The 19,449-nt window shown below is 30.7% G+C and overlaps 4 protein-coding genes and 1 long non-coding RNA gene across 33 annotated transcripts in view; 3 read left to right on the top strand and 2 right to left on the bottom strand.

Moving 5' to 3' along the window:
* Window positions 1–71: 71 nt before the first annotated feature.
* On the bottom strand, window positions 72–9,200 carry LOC122576671 (lysoplasmalogenase-like protein TMEM86A). Of its 4 annotated transcripts, none has more exons than XM_043747333.1 (6): window positions 7,949–9,200; window positions 5,619–5,782; window positions 3,185–3,378; window positions 2,639–2,766; window positions 1,766–1,876; window positions 72–1,680 (listed from the first exon to the last, which is right to left on the bottom strand). In XM_043747333.1, exons 1-6 carry the CDS (start codon window positions 7,967–7,969, stop codon window positions 1,606–1,608), a joined length of 693 nt encoding a protein of 230 aa, XP_043603268.1. In that variant the 5' UTR covers window positions 7,970–9,200; the 3' UTR covers window positions 72–1,605. The 4 variants fall into 4 exon arrangements, with proteins under 4 accessions (XP_043603268.1, XP_043603269.1, XP_043603266.1 ...); XM_043747334.1 differs by having other exon boundaries at window positions 2,651–2,766; window positions 7,949–9,013; XM_043747331.1 differs by having other exon boundaries at window positions 72–1,670; window positions 7,949–9,009.
* On the top strand, window positions 3,272–5,705 carry LOC122576677. Of its 2 annotated transcripts, XR_006319852.1 has the most exons (4): window positions 3,272–3,400; window positions 3,936–4,200; window positions 4,279–5,428; window positions 5,564–5,705. It is a non-coding gene; the product is annotated as an uncharacterized LOC122576677 (long non-coding RNA). The 2 variants fall into 2 exon arrangements; XR_006319851.1 differs by lacking the exon at window positions 5,564–5,705 and having other exon boundaries at window positions 4,279–5,554.
* A 516-nt stretch (window positions 9,201–9,716) lies between the features above and the next one.
* LOC122576670 (stomatin-like protein 2, mitochondrial) lies at window positions 9,717–12,240 on the top strand. Its single transcript, XM_043747329.1, has 8 exons — window positions 9,717–9,870; window positions 9,990–10,657; window positions 10,737–10,853; window positions 10,927–11,074; window positions 11,146–11,394; window positions 11,464–11,619; window positions 11,694–11,938; window positions 12,017–12,240. Exons 2-8 carry the CDS (start codon window positions 10,586–10,588, stop codon window positions 12,194–12,196), a joined length of 1,167 nt encoding a protein of 388 aa, XP_043603264.1. The 5' UTR covers window positions 9,717–9,870; window positions 9,990–10,585; the 3' UTR covers window positions 12,197–12,240.
* Window positions 12,241–12,292: 52 nt separating this feature from the next.
* Window positions 12,293–13,266, bottom strand: LOC122576673 (protein KRTCAP2 homolog). Its single transcript, XM_043747336.1, has 3 exons — window positions 13,113–13,266; window positions 12,660–12,878; window positions 12,293–12,584 (listed from the first exon to the last, which is right to left on the bottom strand). Exons 1-3 carry the CDS (start codon window positions 13,114–13,116, stop codon window positions 12,412–12,414), a joined length of 396 nt encoding a protein of 131 aa, XP_043603271.1. The 5' UTR covers window positions 13,117–13,266; the 3' UTR covers window positions 12,293–12,411.
* A 1,514-nt stretch (window positions 13,267–14,780) lies between these two features.
* LOC122576659 (phosphatidylinositol-binding clathrin assembly protein LAP) overlaps window positions 14,781–19,449 on the top strand; it is a 32,398-nt gene continuing 27,729 nt past the window's right edge. For 12 of the 25 annotated variants that reach the window (XM_043747310.1, XM_043747308.1, XM_043747300.1 and 9 more), the window contains exon 1: window positions 14,783–15,435. In XM_043747310.1, the coding sequence (XP_043603245.1) occupies window positions 15,306–15,435 (130 nt within the window). In that variant the 5' untranslated portion in view covers window positions 14,783–15,305. Of the gene's footprint in view, window positions 15,436–19,449 lie in introns of all 25 variants that reach the window. The other 13 variants (XM_043747286.1, XM_043747284.1, XM_043747291.1 and 10 more) reach the window with 4 other exon arrangements.

Raw genomic sequence — 19,449 nt, 5'->3', positions numbered from 1 at the left:
AATATATCTTTTTACAATATGTATTGAAAGAGCTGAATTTAATGAAGTTGTAGCTGAATTTAATGTTGTTGTAATAATAAATGTTAACATTATTTCAATTTTAACAAAAATCTCATTCATACCTCAGTTGTTTTATTTGAAATTTATTCTTTTTCGTTTTTTTAATCAAGTTCATTTTTACTCAGCTCTAATTATACCTACTAAGAAATTCAGGTTCTTTTACGGTTTGAATATGATTAGTTCAATCATTAATATTAAGTGATATGTCATCGAGATCTATGAGTGAACGTGTACTAGTCAATTATTACAATGTCTAAGATATAAAATGCGCATTTTTGTCCGAAGGGAAAATCGTACTTCTCCTTCGGCATAGATATATAAAAGATAGTTTCTTTGAAAAAATAATATTTTAGTTGTTCGAGTCAATATTCTACTTGGTATCTATCATAATTAGAATAAATGCAATACTATTGTCTAATATTTATAATAATAATGGTAAATGCAATAGTAAAATAATATATGATATATTATATTCTTACGTGAAGTTTCCAGTTTTAGTAGTAGAAATTCAACTACAAGAATAATTGCTAAAGGTTTTTAAAATCCTCAAACAATTTTCTTCTTTCTCTTTTATATTATTATTCGAAACGAGAGAACAGTACCAAAACATGTAGAATTTCATTATTCACTTTAGTAAAAGTAAGTCGTTCTATCTGTACACTTTTAACTAACATTCAACTATTCTTGAGATATTTAGCATTTTTACTCACTACTGTACAAAGAAATACATTTTGGTTCGTAATATGTATCACGAAATGATATACAAACTGCGCGTATCAACATCTTTGCGAATATTTTACTCGAGAAGTTCGTTTCGAGTTGACAATTATATAGAAACATTGAAATTTTTCGTCTCTATTAATATTCAACGTTCATAACGGTATAAACGAACGTGAAAGTCTGAGTAAACATTATACGTTGAGCATATATGTAGTATTAATAGGACTAAAAAGAATTCTTGCAATCACAAAGAGCATCCTAATTGTCGCTAAATAACATTATACGATTATACTTAATAATTCACAGCATTTCAAGTATATATGTATATCTTTCTTTCGATTCGACGTTCACGTCGGAGAGAAAGGGAATGAATAACGTTCATCAGACGATCGTTAAATGCAATAAATATCGACTACAATGAATCATTGAATGATCAGGTAAAAATCCTTGCCTTAGGAAAGTGGCAGTGTTTATGATTTCTAGATTTACGATTATCATAAATCCTTTAACGAGGTGCATTGTACCTATTTCAAAACAACGATTACGCTAAACTGATCTATGTGGTCTCTAGTCGTAATATACTGCTCAAAATAGCTAGATTATTATCTATATATCGACAGTTATCAACGCTGTGGAAACTAAACTTTCCTAATATCTTAGAGTATTTTCATTCGTGCCTATGTTTCGAATTATTTCGAGCAGTATAATGTAATTCATAATATTTATAGTCTATAAACAGAAGAGGAAATTCTCTCTTAACCCTTGACCAAGGCTGTGTCAGTTTTATCATTGCTAACGTTATTATTATTGTTGTTGTTGCTATTTTTAGAACCAACTGCGCTCAAAGCTATTCCCAATTGAGCCGCATAGTACGTTAACATTATAGAAATCTGAAAAATACTTTGACGAGTTAACAAAAAAAGGACAATAAAGAAAATCATATTGAAAATATGTATAAAGATATTATGTATCAAAATCACTATACCTGAGAATAAGGTAGTGGAGTATGAAAATAGTGAAATCCGAGCAGCGTATCAGATATGAGGAAACATATACTACCAATGCAGCTGCATAATTTAGTCCACGTCCATAGCTCCTGACGAAGAAATACGATTTATTCAATAGATCATGTATGATGAAAATAGTGACTGTACTTTCCAGCACGGTGCTTTCCAGTCGTATTATTTTTGCTCGGAAAATTGGTTCGAATAACTTTTAAGTCATAAATAAACTACGGATATATTTATGCAAATTCGTCCTTTTATAAATATAGTTAAAAAAGTGGGATTAGATTTGTTTTACTAAATATTAAACCGGTACTATATTTTGGATATTCTATATGCATATATCTTTGTATAATATGTAATAAATACATAAAAATCTGCAGTCTAATAAATAATAACAGCTAATCAGTTTAGCTACACGTGTTGGATAGAAATTCATAATAAAAACGTTACGAACTTCTCGAACGACCCAATATAATCCTTTCATGAACGGATACATCTCCTTTAATCTGGATAATTGAATAAAAGTCTTCTTAAATTATAATTTATTTATAACAGGCAGCCTCCTCCCTTTCGACGTGATGAACAAGGAAGCATGGTACGTAGATGCACGTGGTCAAGGTGTAGGCCATCTCCTACCCATCTTGTTTTTACATGACTCGTTTCACCCTTTAGTTGGATCAGTGGATCATGTTACACTCAACGTAACAAAACATGTAACTCAATTTATCTACAGCTAATCTAATTTTCTGCTAGATAAAAGGCAGGAAGTAAGCCAAACGATCCATGAAAATTCCAAAAGACTAGAAAACACCGTGTGTAAACAAAACAAAACTTTTCATTTTGTTTTCTACTTTTCTCTGTACTTTGTAAAATTCCACTCTAGAGATTGCCCTCCACGCCATGGTGGTTAGTAACACCGTGTAAACAGGAACCCCAATCACCAGAATTCCATTCAGACCAGGCATTAAAGCGTATATGACTGAAAAATACGATTTTTTTATTATATTTCCAAAAGCTTGATTAATTTTTGTATATGTAGGATGTCTCGATAATCATGGCGCAATCGGCAGGAGGATGATTCTATGTGAAAGGATACGTTGGAAATGTAGAACAAAGATGTCATACAACAAATGTGGAAATGGTTATTGAGACACCATATTTAATCAGTATGTTTATTTTTATAATGAGGACGGAGGATTATTCATAGACTACGGATTTTTATGGAAATTGGTTTTACGAACTCAATTAAACAAATGGAATCTAAAAATAAGTAGAAATTTCTTTCATTCGTTACATATTACGATAAGTCCTATACATTGGATATTTCGTATATTTTTTGCAATTCTAAAATTCCTATAAATGCATAAAAATTCGCAGTCTGATTATTCTTGACTTACCTAGCGAACACAACGCGTATAAAATTGTACCTAACATTATGTTAAGCGGTATAAAACCGAATGCACTGATATACATGATTTGGGCCAGGGCAAACATGCACATCCCTGGCGTGAAACAACTAGGCCAAACCAATAGCGCATCTCCTATGCAACTGAATATCAACCCTGTCAATATTCGTCTGGAGAATCTGTATCTGAAAAATAAGACCGTCAATCGTAAGTGTCTCTCTCGGGATATTCAATTTCCAAAACTAAATAGAATAGCGATGTTTAATGTTAAAACAGAAGTAGCAATAACAGTAATACTAGAACTACCGATTTTACTTAATTTTTCTTAAAAATTGTATGGCAAATTTTATTAAAAATTTTATTACAAATCTTTAGAATTACAATGGTGCATTCTTTGGGACTTTTCCTGAGATTTTTTAAACATTTATGGATAAATATAAATTATACCTTACATAAGTTATAGTTCATAGGTAGTTCCAATACTAAATAGGTTCCATGATAGCTTTATTCATAAATGTTTATTATCAGCTATAAGTATCAACACTAATCGACAAATACATTTCGCCAAAGACATTACTTCCATCATGACAGAAATGGGCATATATATTTTATTTAACAAATGAATTTTACATAATACGACAACATTATATGTTAATAAAATTATTCGTTATTTATCTTTCTATAAATATTTGAAATGATAAATAATTCTATTATAAATAATTAATGAAACTGAATATTTCAGATGATTATTGCCCAGCTCTGACCCAAGGTTCCAAGCAAACAGAAGCACAGAGAAGCAGTGAAGAAATATTCTAGCTTACACTTACATTTTCAGGTGACTTTTTCGCTTGTAATATTTTTCAATCAATGTTCATCTTTTATAAAGCGATATAATTTTTTTTTTTTGTTTAAAATATTACAGAAATATCGTTAATATATATATTGCCGGCTGCCGAAACGTAATAGCGAACATTTCGTACGTTACATAGGAAGAAGAGCAATCATCGGTATGTACGTCACAAGGCCGACGCAGAACGTTATATTCTGCCTCGAAATAAATCGATCCTCTTCTTTGTTTCCAACAGAAAATTGCTCTTACGAGATCAATCGAGAATTTCGCGCGATCTGTGGAGTGCGAAAATCGTTAAAAAGAACAAACTTGGCGGGACGTTTAAAAATATGTGCGTTACCGATTAGGAAAAAAAAGTGACCTGAAAATAAGCATGTAAGCGAGGTCGTATGATAAATGGCTAGCACCTACGAGTAGCCACGGAAATGTAACATTGACTCGATTAACTCGTATCTTCCGCTCAGTAAAACGCTTGCTCGTTAGAAGTATCATTTTGTAGATATAATATGACATATGTATAGTAACTCACAGAACTATTCAAATATCTATAAACATTCTGTATGAATATATTACGCGTATTATATATTACACACATTTTCTAAACATTTTCGGATTTTATTACCACCATAATGAGTCGTAGCTACCATGATTATATCGGTAAAATTTCAGTCGAATGTAAAAATATACATGGAAGCTACAAAATATTTAGTGCAAATATAAAATATCTTGTAACTATTATACTATATACTATATACTATATACTATATATATTATAGTGTATCATATATTTATGCAGACAAAAGAGTATTAAGTCAGAATTATTAGTTTTGCAAAGAACTACTAACAATATTTAAAGTACGATGTAAGATCAACTGTTAGAATATGTTTCATTCCATTGCACTTACAAAACATTTGTTATGTTCATTTAGATTTGGAAACATTCTTCTTTCTTTGAAATTGATGATCTATGTTATTTTGACCAAAATCTCCAGTTTGATATTTTTATTTGATCAACCAGTATCTGACACAATTGCGTTTTACAAAAATGATTCGAATTAACCACAGATCACGAATAAAGGATATACTTATCCTGGTTTGACTAAAATTTAACTTATATCTTTTTGTTCACCCATCATTGATATATATATATTTTCAGATTGATTTTTTATCGATATAATCATGATAGTCGTGTCATACTAATATGTACATAAAAATTGCCCATGTTAAATGTTGAAATGTTTTAATGAGTCACTGTAAACGGCAACAACTACGTTGCGTCGTTAAGTTGATAACAAAAATGGAAACACGGAGGTCGATAAATTACCTCCGGGTTAATACTTCTCGATTTTATTTCCAAAATGCATGGAGCGCTAGTGACACTACTGGTGCGATTTTTCATTTTCATTTCCTTTTCTTTACTTTTTTTTCAAATTTTTCAATGTATTAATACATTAATATTATATATTAATTTGAAATAAAAGATTGAAACAACCATTTAATAGAGTGTTGTTGAGTTGCAGAACAAGAGGCGTGAGACAAAAAGGATCGGCACATGCAAAATTCTGTCGCACTTACTCCTGCGATAAACTAATTCCATGTAGAAGAACAAAGACGATAAGACTTATAATTGGCAAACACTTGAAACATGCCGTCAGCAGGGACGGCTGCTCGGCCAGTAATATAAAATACACGGACACGCTTTTAAAGAATGGGACTAGCTTTGGGCCGACACTTTTTAACTGGAACAGACAAAACATGAAATCGGAATCGAATGACCGACCGTGAACGTGACTGACACCTTCTTAACCGAAACGCTACTGTACTAACAATAACAATCTTTTCTTAACACGTTCACTGACACACGAACTTTCTATATTTCACTCTGGAAAAGAGAATGAAATATACTACACCGTAATATTGAATTTTTGCATTATATTATATTATATTTGCGCATTTTTTCCGCATTTTTAATATGCGCAATTGCGCATAATTTAACCTAAGTCATTCACATTGTTGAAAATTGCTTAGTGCAGAAAATTTATCCTTTTTTTAATCATGCTAAACAATTTGATGATCACTGTGGCAGTCAACGTGTTAACCCATTTGAATGCTCTTGTTATCGACTACTAATCTTTTCATTTTATTTTACTTTTAATTCCTCTTAATTGTTCTTATTATTTTTATTTTTGGAATACGGATTTTTATGTATTTATAGGAAGTTCGAAAATGCAAAATAATTTACAAAAATTTAAAAATATTCAGGTATGGGAGTCTCTATAATATTTAATAGGTAAAACAATTTTCTAAGTTCCATTTTTTACATTATATTTGTAATATTATACTAAATATTACGTTCATAAAGATATGAATTTGCATAAAAATCCGCAATCCATGTATTTTACTTTTGTACGATTTTATTGTACCGCGTCTAATAAAAAATTAATGAATTTTAATTAATTTAAATCTTTCTTCCTTTTCTTTGTTTCCCTTCGATATTAAATATCTTACAGTTAGTTTTATTTTACGACATAATTAACATATATTTTCATAAACATAACTTATTTCGCAAGATAGTTATATATACCAAATTTTTCCGAAACGCATGCGGTACGTCATCGATTTTATATGTTGTATGTATAAATTACGCTTAATATGACATATTTATTATTTTACTCATTGAACCAGTCTCAGCAAACAGAGTGTTAGGGAAGGATAATTTTGTTAATGCGTCTAATTGTAAGTTATTTATGCGTGTGTAATGGATGTTTGTTATTATAAAAAAGTTTAAGGGGTTATGTAAAATGTTTGAAAAGAAAAGTTAATTGTTTTAAAATACACATATCTTGTATGAGGCACGAAGAATGAAAGAAAGGAAAAATAAACAGATACAAAAGATAAGATAATAGAATAGTACATTATCATAATGTAGAAACATAATGGTTTTGTTAATTGTTGTTCTATACCCTTGTGCAATCGTAATATTTGTTTGAGTTTAAAATTCATGAAAGACAAACTAGATTATCATGATAAAGATAAACCAAAGAACAGTTCCATGCACTTTAAACTTGGTACTGTATGCAAATAATTGGGAATTATAAAAATTCCAATGATATAATTCCAATAAAACAGTCAATTTAAATGATGATTTCAATAGAATACAGAATTGGAAGGAATTAATTTTCAAGGACTGATTTTATTCTTTGTCTGGAACAAAAATATATTTCAATAAAACATTACATATACTATATAACGTTACTTTATAATGTTAATTGATCAATTATAGAATCAGTGGAAGATTGCAGAGTAACTTAGTCAGGATAGTTAAAGAGTATTCAGTAGCACTTAATTTTCATATCAATAAGAGTAAATTTAATTCATATAGTTGCAACAATTTATACTTTACTAATTAGATTATACGGTATATCGCGTTAAGGCTAAATATTTAAAACGTCGTACCTCCTATAACAAGAAACTGACAACGAAAAGTAATAGATCGAGTTGAAACGAAGAAAAACGAACGAATTCTTTATGTTCTTATTGCCAGCTGGCGGAAATAAACGTAAAAACAAACTGACTCAGGCAATACTACCAACATTAGTTATTAATAGCCCGTAAACAAAAACGAAAGTCAGTCAGCGCTGGACGCAAAAAAGGTAGCGCTTGTTCAAAACAAAGAGAACAGCTGTTCAATGGAATGTTCTTTTGTAATTTTTGAGTTTCTGTATTTTACTATAATAAAAAGGAAGAAGAATCTTTCGAAGTCTTTGTTCTACGAAGGAGAAAATAACGAACCTGCATCTGAGAACTGTCAAGATGTGAATAACAAGAAAAATGTATAAATTCAACAAAGACTGTTGGAAAGATTATTTGGAATTGAAAAATCAATAGGAAGAAATATTGCTTACCACTTGTGCAGGAGATGACATTTTCGATTAAACCGTAATTTTTCGATCTGAATAATGACATGCACCTACATACACGATATTTTCCACTGAACTGTCAGTTACCATACAATTGCCACAGTAGACTGTTCCCCCAACTTCTGCATTATTTCTCTCCGCGTGAACAACATCGTTTCCTATTGGTTGATCTTGTAACAATAGTTTACGGTGACCAATAGAGGTTAGGTCCTTTTCTTTTAACCCTAGCACAGACACGTTTCTAACACTGTCATGCCGCGGGCAATACGAAGATACGTCAAGTAGATGGAGTTTTTTGTAATCTCACAGTGGCTCAGTAAAGTATGTAAACATCTATATAAACTTTTTGCAAATATAATCATGAATATAATTCTTGAGTGTTACAGTGACTCACGAAAGTGCACAAACACTTTTAAAGACATTTTATGCGTATATTATACAAAACAATTTGAAATTTCGTTACTATAATGAAACACAACTGTCGTGATTATATTGGTAAAGTTTGAACCGAATCTAACAATGTACATACTAGGTTAATTCATATGACATGTCATTTTTTCGAGTTAGATTTCAATCTTACGTCGTAATTTTTCTAGAACATCATACACCTAATTATAGTAATTTCTACATAATTCAGTTTATGGAATTGATCAATGTGGCATTTGTATTGTTCAAATAATACTCTTAATTTGCATATTAAAGAGTAATAACAAAAAACGCCGAAGATTGTCTCATCATAGTGCTAATAAAATTTCAAAATGTTTTACATAACACTTCATATCACATACATACCCTACTAAATATGTTATACTGAAGTGTTCAAAGTTTTTCATACCAAGTGTTCAAAATTTCATAAATCACAAAGTTTTCTCTTTTACTAAATCTTGCATGTTAATACTTGAAGATTAAAATGAATTTTAGTAAATCAAACGAATTAGTATATAATAAAAACTAACGAATAACGTAGTTCTTTCATAATTTAAAATGTATCGAATCAGTCGAGATGACGTAACTCTCGATTGCAGTGTTTGAAAACTTTCGACCTTGCATGATGGATAATAAATATATGTATTATCAAAGATTGATATTATGAAAGATATTTACATATAAATATATATTTATTTATATCTAAGTATCGTCTTCTAAATCCAATTAAATCGATTCTTAATAAATTACATGAAATATAAAGAAATTAAAGAACAATCAAATTAGTCTTTTTGTAATTTGAAATATATCGAATCGATCAAGATGGCGTGAATCTCGATATTTTATCGTTACAAGATTTTAAGTTTTGTGTAATTCGATAATAAATGTATTATGAAGGATGATTCAAGATATGAAATTTGGCGAATGATATGTGAAAAATGCTTTATAACAATATAATACCTATAAGTAAAGTAAACCTTTTATTGTCGAATTTATATTATTACACATTTATACAATTTATTATTTAATAATGCGTCGATCCGATCTTATCTTCTGCTATCTATAACATCCGTTTTGGTAACGAATGATACAGTTTTCAAATATAACCCTATGAATATCTTGTTTCATTCTTCTTCAAGGCATATTTGATATGATAATAAAAATCGAGATCATCTAGACCATGTAAGTTAAACCTCTTTTCGTCTGTAAATATAACTTTTCTCTACTCCTTATTCTTCTTATTATAGAGTATATGACTATACTGCACAAAAAAATAAGATGAACTTCCTCGTTTATAATTTCACAGTGATATATAATTGTAGCATTATGCAAACAACATTGTTAAATCTCATTTTAAAGCACTACAAACGCTACTTGAATTTTTAAATGAATATTTTGTTACGATAACTTAATAATCTTGTGGAACATGAAAAATTTTAGTGTCTCATTTCAAGTAATAATGGGTCGATGATATGTGAATGGTATGTAAATAAATTACATAATAATTATTATTATTGCTAAATATTTAAATGAAATGAGAAAATATTTTAGTATTTTAATATTTAATAATTATTACTAAATATAAAAATTTAATCTTTAGGTTAAAAGATATTTACTAGATTGTGCGGTCTTTTAAAGAGTCAAGTATATTTACGATTAATTCATGAATTGTTGAATATTCAAGAATAAAAAATTGAAAAATTTAAATAGTTTTAAATTATTGATAGCGTGAGTAAAACTAGGTGTATGATGTTTTTCAAGGAATAATTAAGATTTAAATATTGCTTAGAGGTTGAAGAAATATATTCTTTAGCTAAGTTTAATTGTATTCGATCAATCTAAAAGATTAAATGAAAGAAGAAAAAAGCGTCATATGAAACACGTTACTCTATATTTTTGATTTGTCGATTGTATTATGATTATTGGGACATCTTGTATAAGCTCCGCTCAGCTGCGTTGAACCTCTCGGCGTTTCATCAAATTTGGGAATGCGAAGAATGAAATATCATGGTTTATGACTGAAAACATTTTTTTTGTGATTACTCGGGTATTGTATGTAAATATCCCAGTGGACGTTTGTTCAACGTTCCTTTTCTGTTAAAATTTCCGTTTACAAAGATATGGTATTACGTAGTTTAAACGCGTGAATCTAACCTGATACAGTACTGGAAAACATCTCTTGTGTCTGTCAGTACAATGTTGCGAACGTACAAGTGGGGATTAAACTGCCAATTTAAACAGCTTGCTCGTAATTTTGGAATATTAAAGGTAATCTCATTTCTTAAAACATTATTCCTAAAATCTATATTTGCAGTCTTTTGCAATATAACCAAAATTTTATTTAAAGCATCAACCAGCTCTTGGATTTGAACATCATGTTGCTAAACTGCCGATAATACAACATGTTAGATGTAAATCTAACACTCCAATGAATACCATTATACTATTTGTTCCACAACAAGAGGTTTATAATCATTTCTATTATTCTTTTACCAATTGAGAATTCATTTCAAATTTCTTTCAATAAATCCTTCTAGGCATGGGTTGTCGAAAGAATGGGAAAGTTTCATAGGATTCTAAACCCAGGCTTAAATATTCTTACACCAATAATTGATAGAATTAAATATGTTCAGTGTCTCAAAGAAATAGCTATAGAAATACCTCAACAAAGTGCTGTTACTTCAGGTACATTCAATTATATGTTTAAATATTACAGATATAAGTATGGTATTAATTATATTGTTCTTTTATTGTAGATAATGTAACGTTAAATATTGATGGTGTATTATACTTAAGAGTAGTTAATCCATTTCTAGCTTCATATGGTGTTGATGATCCTGAGTTTGCCGTAGTTCAAATAGCTCAAACTACAATGAGATCTGAGCTAGGAAAAATACCTTTGGATAATGTGTTCAGAGAAAGAGAAGGGCTCAATGTTTGTATCGTTGAGAGTATAAATAAAGCAAGTGAAGCTTGGGGAATAGCTTGTTTAAGATATGAAATACGTAAGGCTAATTGAAGAAACTTTTTCATTTGATATAAAAAGTTATTGTCACTTGAATTTCTTGTAACAGGCGACATAAGACTACCTCAGAGAGTACAAGAAGCAATGCAAATGCAAGTGGAAGCAGAACGCAAGAAGAGAGCCGCAGTTTTAGAATCAGAAGGAACTAGAGAAGCAGAAATAAATATAGCAGAAGGAAAACGTTTAGCGCAGATTCTAGCATCTGGTAATAATCGTGTTTTTAGTCAACAATCTATTATGTTTAAAAAATTATAAATAACTTACATGATACCATAACAGAGGCTACAAAACAGGAAGAAATAAATAAGGCAACTGGTACTGCACAGGCTTTAGTAGCCATTGCGGAAGCACGTGCAAAGAGTTTAAAACTTGTGGCAAATGCTCTCAATATGACAGATGCAAAAAATGCAGCGGCATATAGTATAGCAGAACAGTATGTCAAAGCATTCAACAAATTGGCAAAAGTCAACAATACTTTGATCTTGCCCAGTAATGTTTCTGATGTGTCTTCCTTAGTAACACAAGTATGTCACCCAAAAATTTGTCCCTGTGTACTACTTTGCAGATTGTATATTGTTGTATATGATTACTTTATCTTTTAGGCAATGACGATTTATAAACAAGTTATGTCTCAGCCTACTTTAGATAATCCTGATGCAAAAGAGAACAAAGATGCTCTCAGTGTTGATGACTTAGACGAGTCTTTTGAATATTTCAGTGATAAAGAAGAAGCAGAGAAGCACAGAAGCAGCAAAAGAAAGCAAAATCCTAAAGTATTGTAAAATATTTATACATAATATAAATATATTTTGATTTTTATTATCTATCTTTTGTAGTTCTGTCCTTATAGAGATGGGGAGAAATAATTAATTAGTCAATAATAACAAAACAATTTTATGCAAAGATTCATAAGTTAAAATAGTTACAAGAATAATTAGTTTTTTAAAAGTGCAGTAGTGTAATGATTAATAAATTTCTCTGACTTTTTATGATTCTTTTACTTTCTTTTCTTTGTGTGAACTGAAACTGTAGGTACTGGAACAGCATATGTTTCTTGGGAAATTCGATTAATATAATATAATGCAATCATAGAAAACAGGAAGCACGTTGTAGTTGCCACACGATGTACTAGACCTGATGCAATTAAACTGATTATCAATGAAAAAATAACTGTAACAAGAAAATTTGATTATTATCTTGAATTAGTGATGTTTGACCTTTTAATATCAACATCAAGTAACATACCTTCAGGAAACAATTTTTGTTGAAAAGATTTGCCAAATATCGTTGCTTCCAAGTTTCCTATTGCAGTTAATACACACAAAAACAATATAGATCCAATATATCCTCCCAATATTGTATAAACCTGTGACGATGCAAGGGAAGCTTTATATATTTGCATTCCCGAAAATACGAGAACTGTTAAAATAGATGACAACACAAACGATACTCCACTACTAACAGCTGAAAAATAAAAGAAAACATATTGTTTCCATATTTTATTTACTTAAATCGTTATTTTGAAGAAAATTAATTTACAATAGAAAAATTGGCATAGGAATCTGACTATAATATTAACTAATCAGGAAGTCTAGTATACTATTTCTCTTAATATTTTTACATAACTTATCACTATATTACGCAAAAAAGATTTCTATAAATGTTTTGAAGTATAGTGCTTTATAAATTCATACGTACGCATTTTTAAGGAAAATTTTTGTGGTTAGAACCGGTTCGAATTGATTCGTGGATCTTACAATTTTCAGCACAGTGCTATGTTGTCACTTTGTCACAATGTGCCAAGACATACCAACATTAGTAGCATTAAAGTCCCTCAAATTTAAAATTTAATTAAATTAAGAAGCGTTGAACAAGCTAAGACAGAGGTTAGGACAATAATTGAGAATCTGTATTCTCTGTAGCTATAGATTTCTTAATTAATTTATAATCTGTATAATTGCAGATTAATAATAGATTTTTAAGGAAAGTTATTTCAAATATATAATTTAGGATTATGAAATTAAATGTTCAAAAAATATGTACATAAGTCGTGCGAAAAATTTTGAAAAAATTCATTGGGATATTTTCAAATATCTATATTCCAGATAAATCATCATTTATTTAAAAATTTAGCTGTGACTGTGAAGAATTATGGTAGTGCAGAATTAAATCGTCTAGTGACATTTTCTCTTTAGAACGTGTAGAAATTTCTCTCGCATATTTAAATGTTTAGTTTGCTAAAATGCATTATCAAATTATACAGATATAAGGATTGTCGAAACATTTAGAACAAAGGACAATATTATTGCTATCTAATCATTGATATAATATACATTAGATGGTTTACTTGGCAAGAAATATGCGTGCGCAGGGATTGAAGCGTTGTTATCGATTTTGAACTTGTTACGGAGACTCCCTTTTCGATCGATATTTTAATTAACAATTCTTTTACTATTCTTTCTTTATCGTCCTTGTAAAATTTTGTAACTATTTCCAAATAAGAATAACACCTCCCATTTTATGTATAACTATCACCAAAATAATGTATCATTCAAATTATACAATATTAAAAATAACTAAATTGATCGAGAAAATAAATCAACCATAATATTCTATAAATATCTAAAATATTTAACATTCAAGTTAAAGATATTTTTTTATCAAAATTTCGTACCATAACACTCCCTCATTAAGTGGCCAGAATCCTGCCTTGTAAATTGACTACTACTATCCCTACCACTTGTTCGCAGTTTTTTCCATTTCTCTCATCTTCAATCCCGACAATCAACTTATACGTAGATTTATATCGGATATCTTAAATAAGATATCTGAAATCAGATACTTTTATCTTTTTAGCAATTTTATGTTGATGTGGAATCTCGTAAGCTATTGTTACAATGAATGTATGCTCTGAATGGATGAAATATTTAAGGTTATGATTAGAATGGATGCGTTAAAATCGGTTAAAAATACATAATTTTTTTGACAGAATTGTGTTTTGGCTATGTAACAACATACTTTTTGTAATTCTAATGCTATATTTTGTATTTTTAATACAATCAGCTGTAAAATGCTAGGTAGGAAGTAAAAAGTAAAGGAAAGCGTTTTTAATAAATACAAAAATGTGATTGTTTAGTAATATAAAAAAAATAATTGGTTAGCTGTGTCCATGTTTCACACAGGCACGAGCATTATGAAGTTAGTGAAAAGCTCAATCTTGTTTCTCAATTCAAACAGATGCTTCTATATCTGACCAAATTCTGTCTCAAGCTGCGGCCAGTTATCAAAGCAGTGTCGTATATGTTCACGGAAGTTGATTTGACTAGCGCAGTATGACGTCAGAGGTAGTAGGCCGTGTTCGCGGAGAAGGAGTAGGATTGGCTGTCAGGAGTGATCGGTCCGGCGAAGGAGTAGGAGGTCCGGGTCGCCATTTTGGCAGGTTGTGAGAGCCTTCTGTCGTCGCCGTGAGCCGAGCTGTCGTTCGCCCAGCTGAGCCCTTTACGCGCGCGCGAGAGAGCTCATTCGGCTCGATCGAATTCGCGACACCAAAAAGTAGAGGCCAGGCCGGTTGGTCGCGAAATCGAGGGAAATACTACTTGAACCAACGGGAACCGGCTTCACGCATGTATATTCGCAATCTTTACGTATATCGTTCTACACATAACTCTTCATTCCCTGTTGGTGCTCTCGAGTAGGTTTTACTCTCGTGTCGGTTGAAACGCCAGTTTGTGGTGGTGTGCGTGTGACACTATCGTCGAGGCTGCAGAACTGTTCCTGACTGTGATAGATAGTACGACACGAGAGACAGAGAAGGAGAGTAGTTAGAGAGTCGAAAGGTGCGTGAGCTTCAGAGGAAAAAAAGTTCGAGTGTGACAGAAGTACAGGGACAGTATGGCGGGACAGACGATCAACGACAGGCTATTGGCAGCCAGGCACAGCATCGCCGGTCAGGGTCTCGCTAAGGCTGTCTGCAAAGCTACTACCGAGGAGATGATAGGACCCAAAAAGAAGCATCTCGAATGTAAGTTGTCCGAAGACACGATTATGTGTTTGTAGACTAAGGAATTCTATGTATTTATGGGACATTTGGAAGTTGAAGAATGTACAGAATGTATATCGTAGGCAAAAATATACTGGGGCGTGTAGAAGTTTCCGAACAGATAGATCTTTCATTTAGTGCGATATTCAAAAAACTGTTAAGTAATATTGCATAACTATATAATGGTACTTGTGTATTATAATACCTTCTCTTACTAATTTACTTAAAATTACTTTTTGAATATAGAATTGAAAACTAATTCTGATCGGAGATCTTTACATGCCACTGTATGAAATAGGCAAAGGGCATCTGTTACGATATTCAGTAAGTAAGACATTTCCGTTTAAGTTTCGTGTTTGAAATTATATTCATAGGAATATGAATTTGCGTAAATATCCACGCTCTAGTTATTTGCATTGAAAGGATGGGATTAATGTTCTAGGTCTTAGGTGAATCGGATTTAGTCGAGGTGATTTTACATAGGATTTTCACGGTGACGAATCATACATATTCGTTTAGCACGTTTAGTGTCACGATGGTCGTCAATCGCTTACGTTACTAAATTTTTTAAATCGATTAAACTAAGATAAGCTTCATAAACTAATAAATTGTCATTAGTATGAATGATTTAGATAACAATGATAAATTTCATAGTCTAATTTACTGTCAATGGTGTGAGTGATTTAGGTAACATTAATAAGTTTCATGGACTAAGAAATTTTTAATGAATTGTCAGAAAAAGTGCACAAATATAATATTTTACAAAAATTGAAAGTTACGGTATAGTATATTCTAGGGCAAAATATACAAAATACGCGTGGTAGCGAACGCATTAACTACTAACTATACTGTTAATTTTCACGAGGAAACATTTTTTAGTTTGAAAATTTATTTCTTATATCTTGTACATGCTATCTGTTTATTAATCTGGTTAGAAAGTATTTCAATTAGGTCTATAGGTTAGATATTTTTTTAGCGTTCCTATTGCAAATAATTGTCTTGGCATGTTCACAAAAATGATTAACATATGCTAAGTTTTTCCGCATGGTCCTAGTAATAAATTTGTAATGCTGTATTTTTAATAAATATTGACAAATTATAGCCCATTTTAAAATATCAATTACCAGAAATAGATAGCTAGTACAGGAATAAGGGTCCTGAATAGATGTGGTTTAAGTTATACATTAGGTTATAACCCTTGAGAATCGTTTCAAGCGTAATCATGCACCTACAAGCAGACAAGTCGCTAATATGTTGCTTTACATATACATAATCTTTTTTAGAAATTCAAACTTTCTGCGATTCATTGTCTGCATAAATTTCGAAATCGACTTTTAGCCAAATTTTCAATGCAAATAGTCAGCAATGTTTTGCTCGTTATATCATGACATATAACTAGACTGTGAATTTTTATGTATTTAGGAATTGAATGTTATAACGAATTTATTAAATTTATAGGAAATTTGAAAATGCAGAATTCGTAGAACGCACATAATATGAGGAAATATATAAAATATAATATAGCGCTTTGTACAATATGTACTTGGTAGGGGAAACAATTTTCGACTTCTTCAAATGTATTTTCAAAAATATGAATTTGTATAAAAATTCTCAATGTTCGTATGACTTAATCGAGATATAATTGCGCTATATATAGATATATAATATATATAATTATTATAATTAGATATAGCTAAATGTAACTGTTTTTGATCTTCAACTTACCAGCATTTCGAGCAATTCCGTTACGTGAAAAAAGTGAGAGGATAGGTCCCCGGATAGGACCTTGTTTTGAAAACATTAGTCCTCGCATGGAGGAGTATCAGCGAGACGTACAGTGGCCACGCTAAGTATTGGCACATATCTTTCTTTCCCAAGGAAGCATAGTTTTATCAAGAACCACATTTCATTTTCATAGTATCAAATATTTGTAGCCGTACGAAAATGCCATTATAATCTGTTATTACTATAATCTCAATTGATTTTTATACATTTATAAGAAATTTGAAGGTGCAAAAATCCACAGAGTGGACATAATTTGCAAAGGTATATAAAATATTTACAGTATAATACTCTCTGTAATATTTAGTAGGTCAAGCAATTTTCTACATAAGTTTCATCCCTTTAATTAATTTGCATATATATGTATTTCTTTATTGTATTAAGAGTCAGTGTTTTTTATCTCAATCTTTTCTAAAGTTTGTGAATGTTGGATATATTTTGTTTTTATCTTAATTTAAATGTTGAAGCTATGCCATAATTTACTATATATCCATTAATACATTTTGTTGTATTATTCTAGGTTTTATCGGCTAAGATAGGACGTTGTAATGTACATATTCTTCAATTATATTTTTAAGAATATGAATTTGCATAAATATCTACAGTCTAGCTACTATATTAAATACAATAATGTACCAATGTATAGCTAGTGTGTATAGTCAACTATTGTTATATACAAAGCGATTCGTAGACTGGCCGGAAGATGAATCATGTTCCGACGGGAATATCTGCATTTTTTTCTCGAGATCAAACGGTTTTTCAAGGTGCATGAACCTAAGCCAATGTCTGGGTGTTGACGTTACCGCATTAGTCACGTCTGATGTACGAGAAATGAAGCGCGCACCTTTCGTGTGTATGTGTGTGTGTTCTGTCCGTTACACGTTAACGGGTTACTTTCCATTTCGAGGCGTTGCGCGGACGAAAGTGCCTTGATCGAGAAGGTTTTAACGGGAGGAAGTCAAGCCATGAATGTGGAAATCCTTTTTCGAAATTTGGGATATTAGTGCAACTTGTATTATATAGTGTGTTCCAGTAATATGGCATAATGGTGATTCTACGTGCAAAAATAGGACGAAAATACAGAATAAAATTTGTCAAATACTTTTAAATTTAATTTCCCCCGAAACGACGCGAGTTATAAAAAAAATTGTATTTTATGTTTTTTCGATTCATTTTTTTTATATAGAAATCGTAGTATCATCTCCGTAACAATTGTATTGTGATTATTGGGAAACATTGCATATGTACATATCTACTACTGCAAAGCTCTAATAGGGTTTTTCAGAAGGGGCCCACGTTTTTGAGATATTCGTGTTTGAGGTCTAGTCTATCCAATTCCGTTCAATTCAGTTTTACTTTTTATAATTATATAAAATACTATTAAATATGTAAACACTTTTTATTTTTCTTCTTCAATTTGGCACTATTCTTATAGCGTAATCAATTGTTATTTTATCTTCTAATGATTTTAAAATCAAGCATGAACATTTCTAGAAATTATCTACATTGTCAAAATTTCATTAAATTGAAATAAATTATAAACAAAATAGGGATTTCATTTTCATGTATTTAATGTGTTTTATATAACTGAAACTTTGAACTTCTATATCGGAAAAATGACGATTCATTCTAAAAAAAAAGTCCTCTAGCACGTTATAAAAACCTTATTGGATCATTCGACATATGTACAGTGACAGATAAAATTGATATTCTTCATTGAATTCTAATAACTCTTATACTAAAAATCTTCCGTCATGTTGGTAATCATATATTCTATGGAATATATTTTATTTATTTATTGCTCTTAGTAAATGTAAATCAGTTTTATAAAATTACGATTGTATCAAATTTTGGTACCTTTTTACATCTCTTATCTTATGAACCGTACATTACACGTGCATTGTACCTAATGTTAAGTACTTCTAAAGGCAATTTTCATATTTCATGCAGTTTCTATTCGCGGAAGTTAACGCCTACTGAGAGCTAGAAATTGAGAAATCGATTAGTCGGCTGAAAAAAGAAATGAAAATGCATGAAAATATTAATAGATGTTGAATGTTGGATAATTTCATGCCGCTGAGTTGAGAACTCGGTTTGCGTCATCAGAAATTTTGAATAACTATCACGGTATCAAGTTACGTTCATTCGCGACCGTTACACCGATAACGATCGTTACTCTTTATTGAAGAAGCAAGTAACTTGACTTAGTAGACT

The sequence above is a fragment of the Bombus pyrosoma genome, linkage group LG16 (genome assembly GCF_014825855.1).
Source record: "Bombus pyrosoma isolate SC7728 linkage group LG16, ASM1482585v1, whole genome shotgun sequence".
Taxonomy (NCBI): domain Eukaryota; kingdom Metazoa; phylum Arthropoda; class Insecta; order Hymenoptera; family Apidae; genus Bombus; species Bombus pyrosoma.
This window is presented reverse-complemented; position numbering and strand designations above follow the sequence as displayed.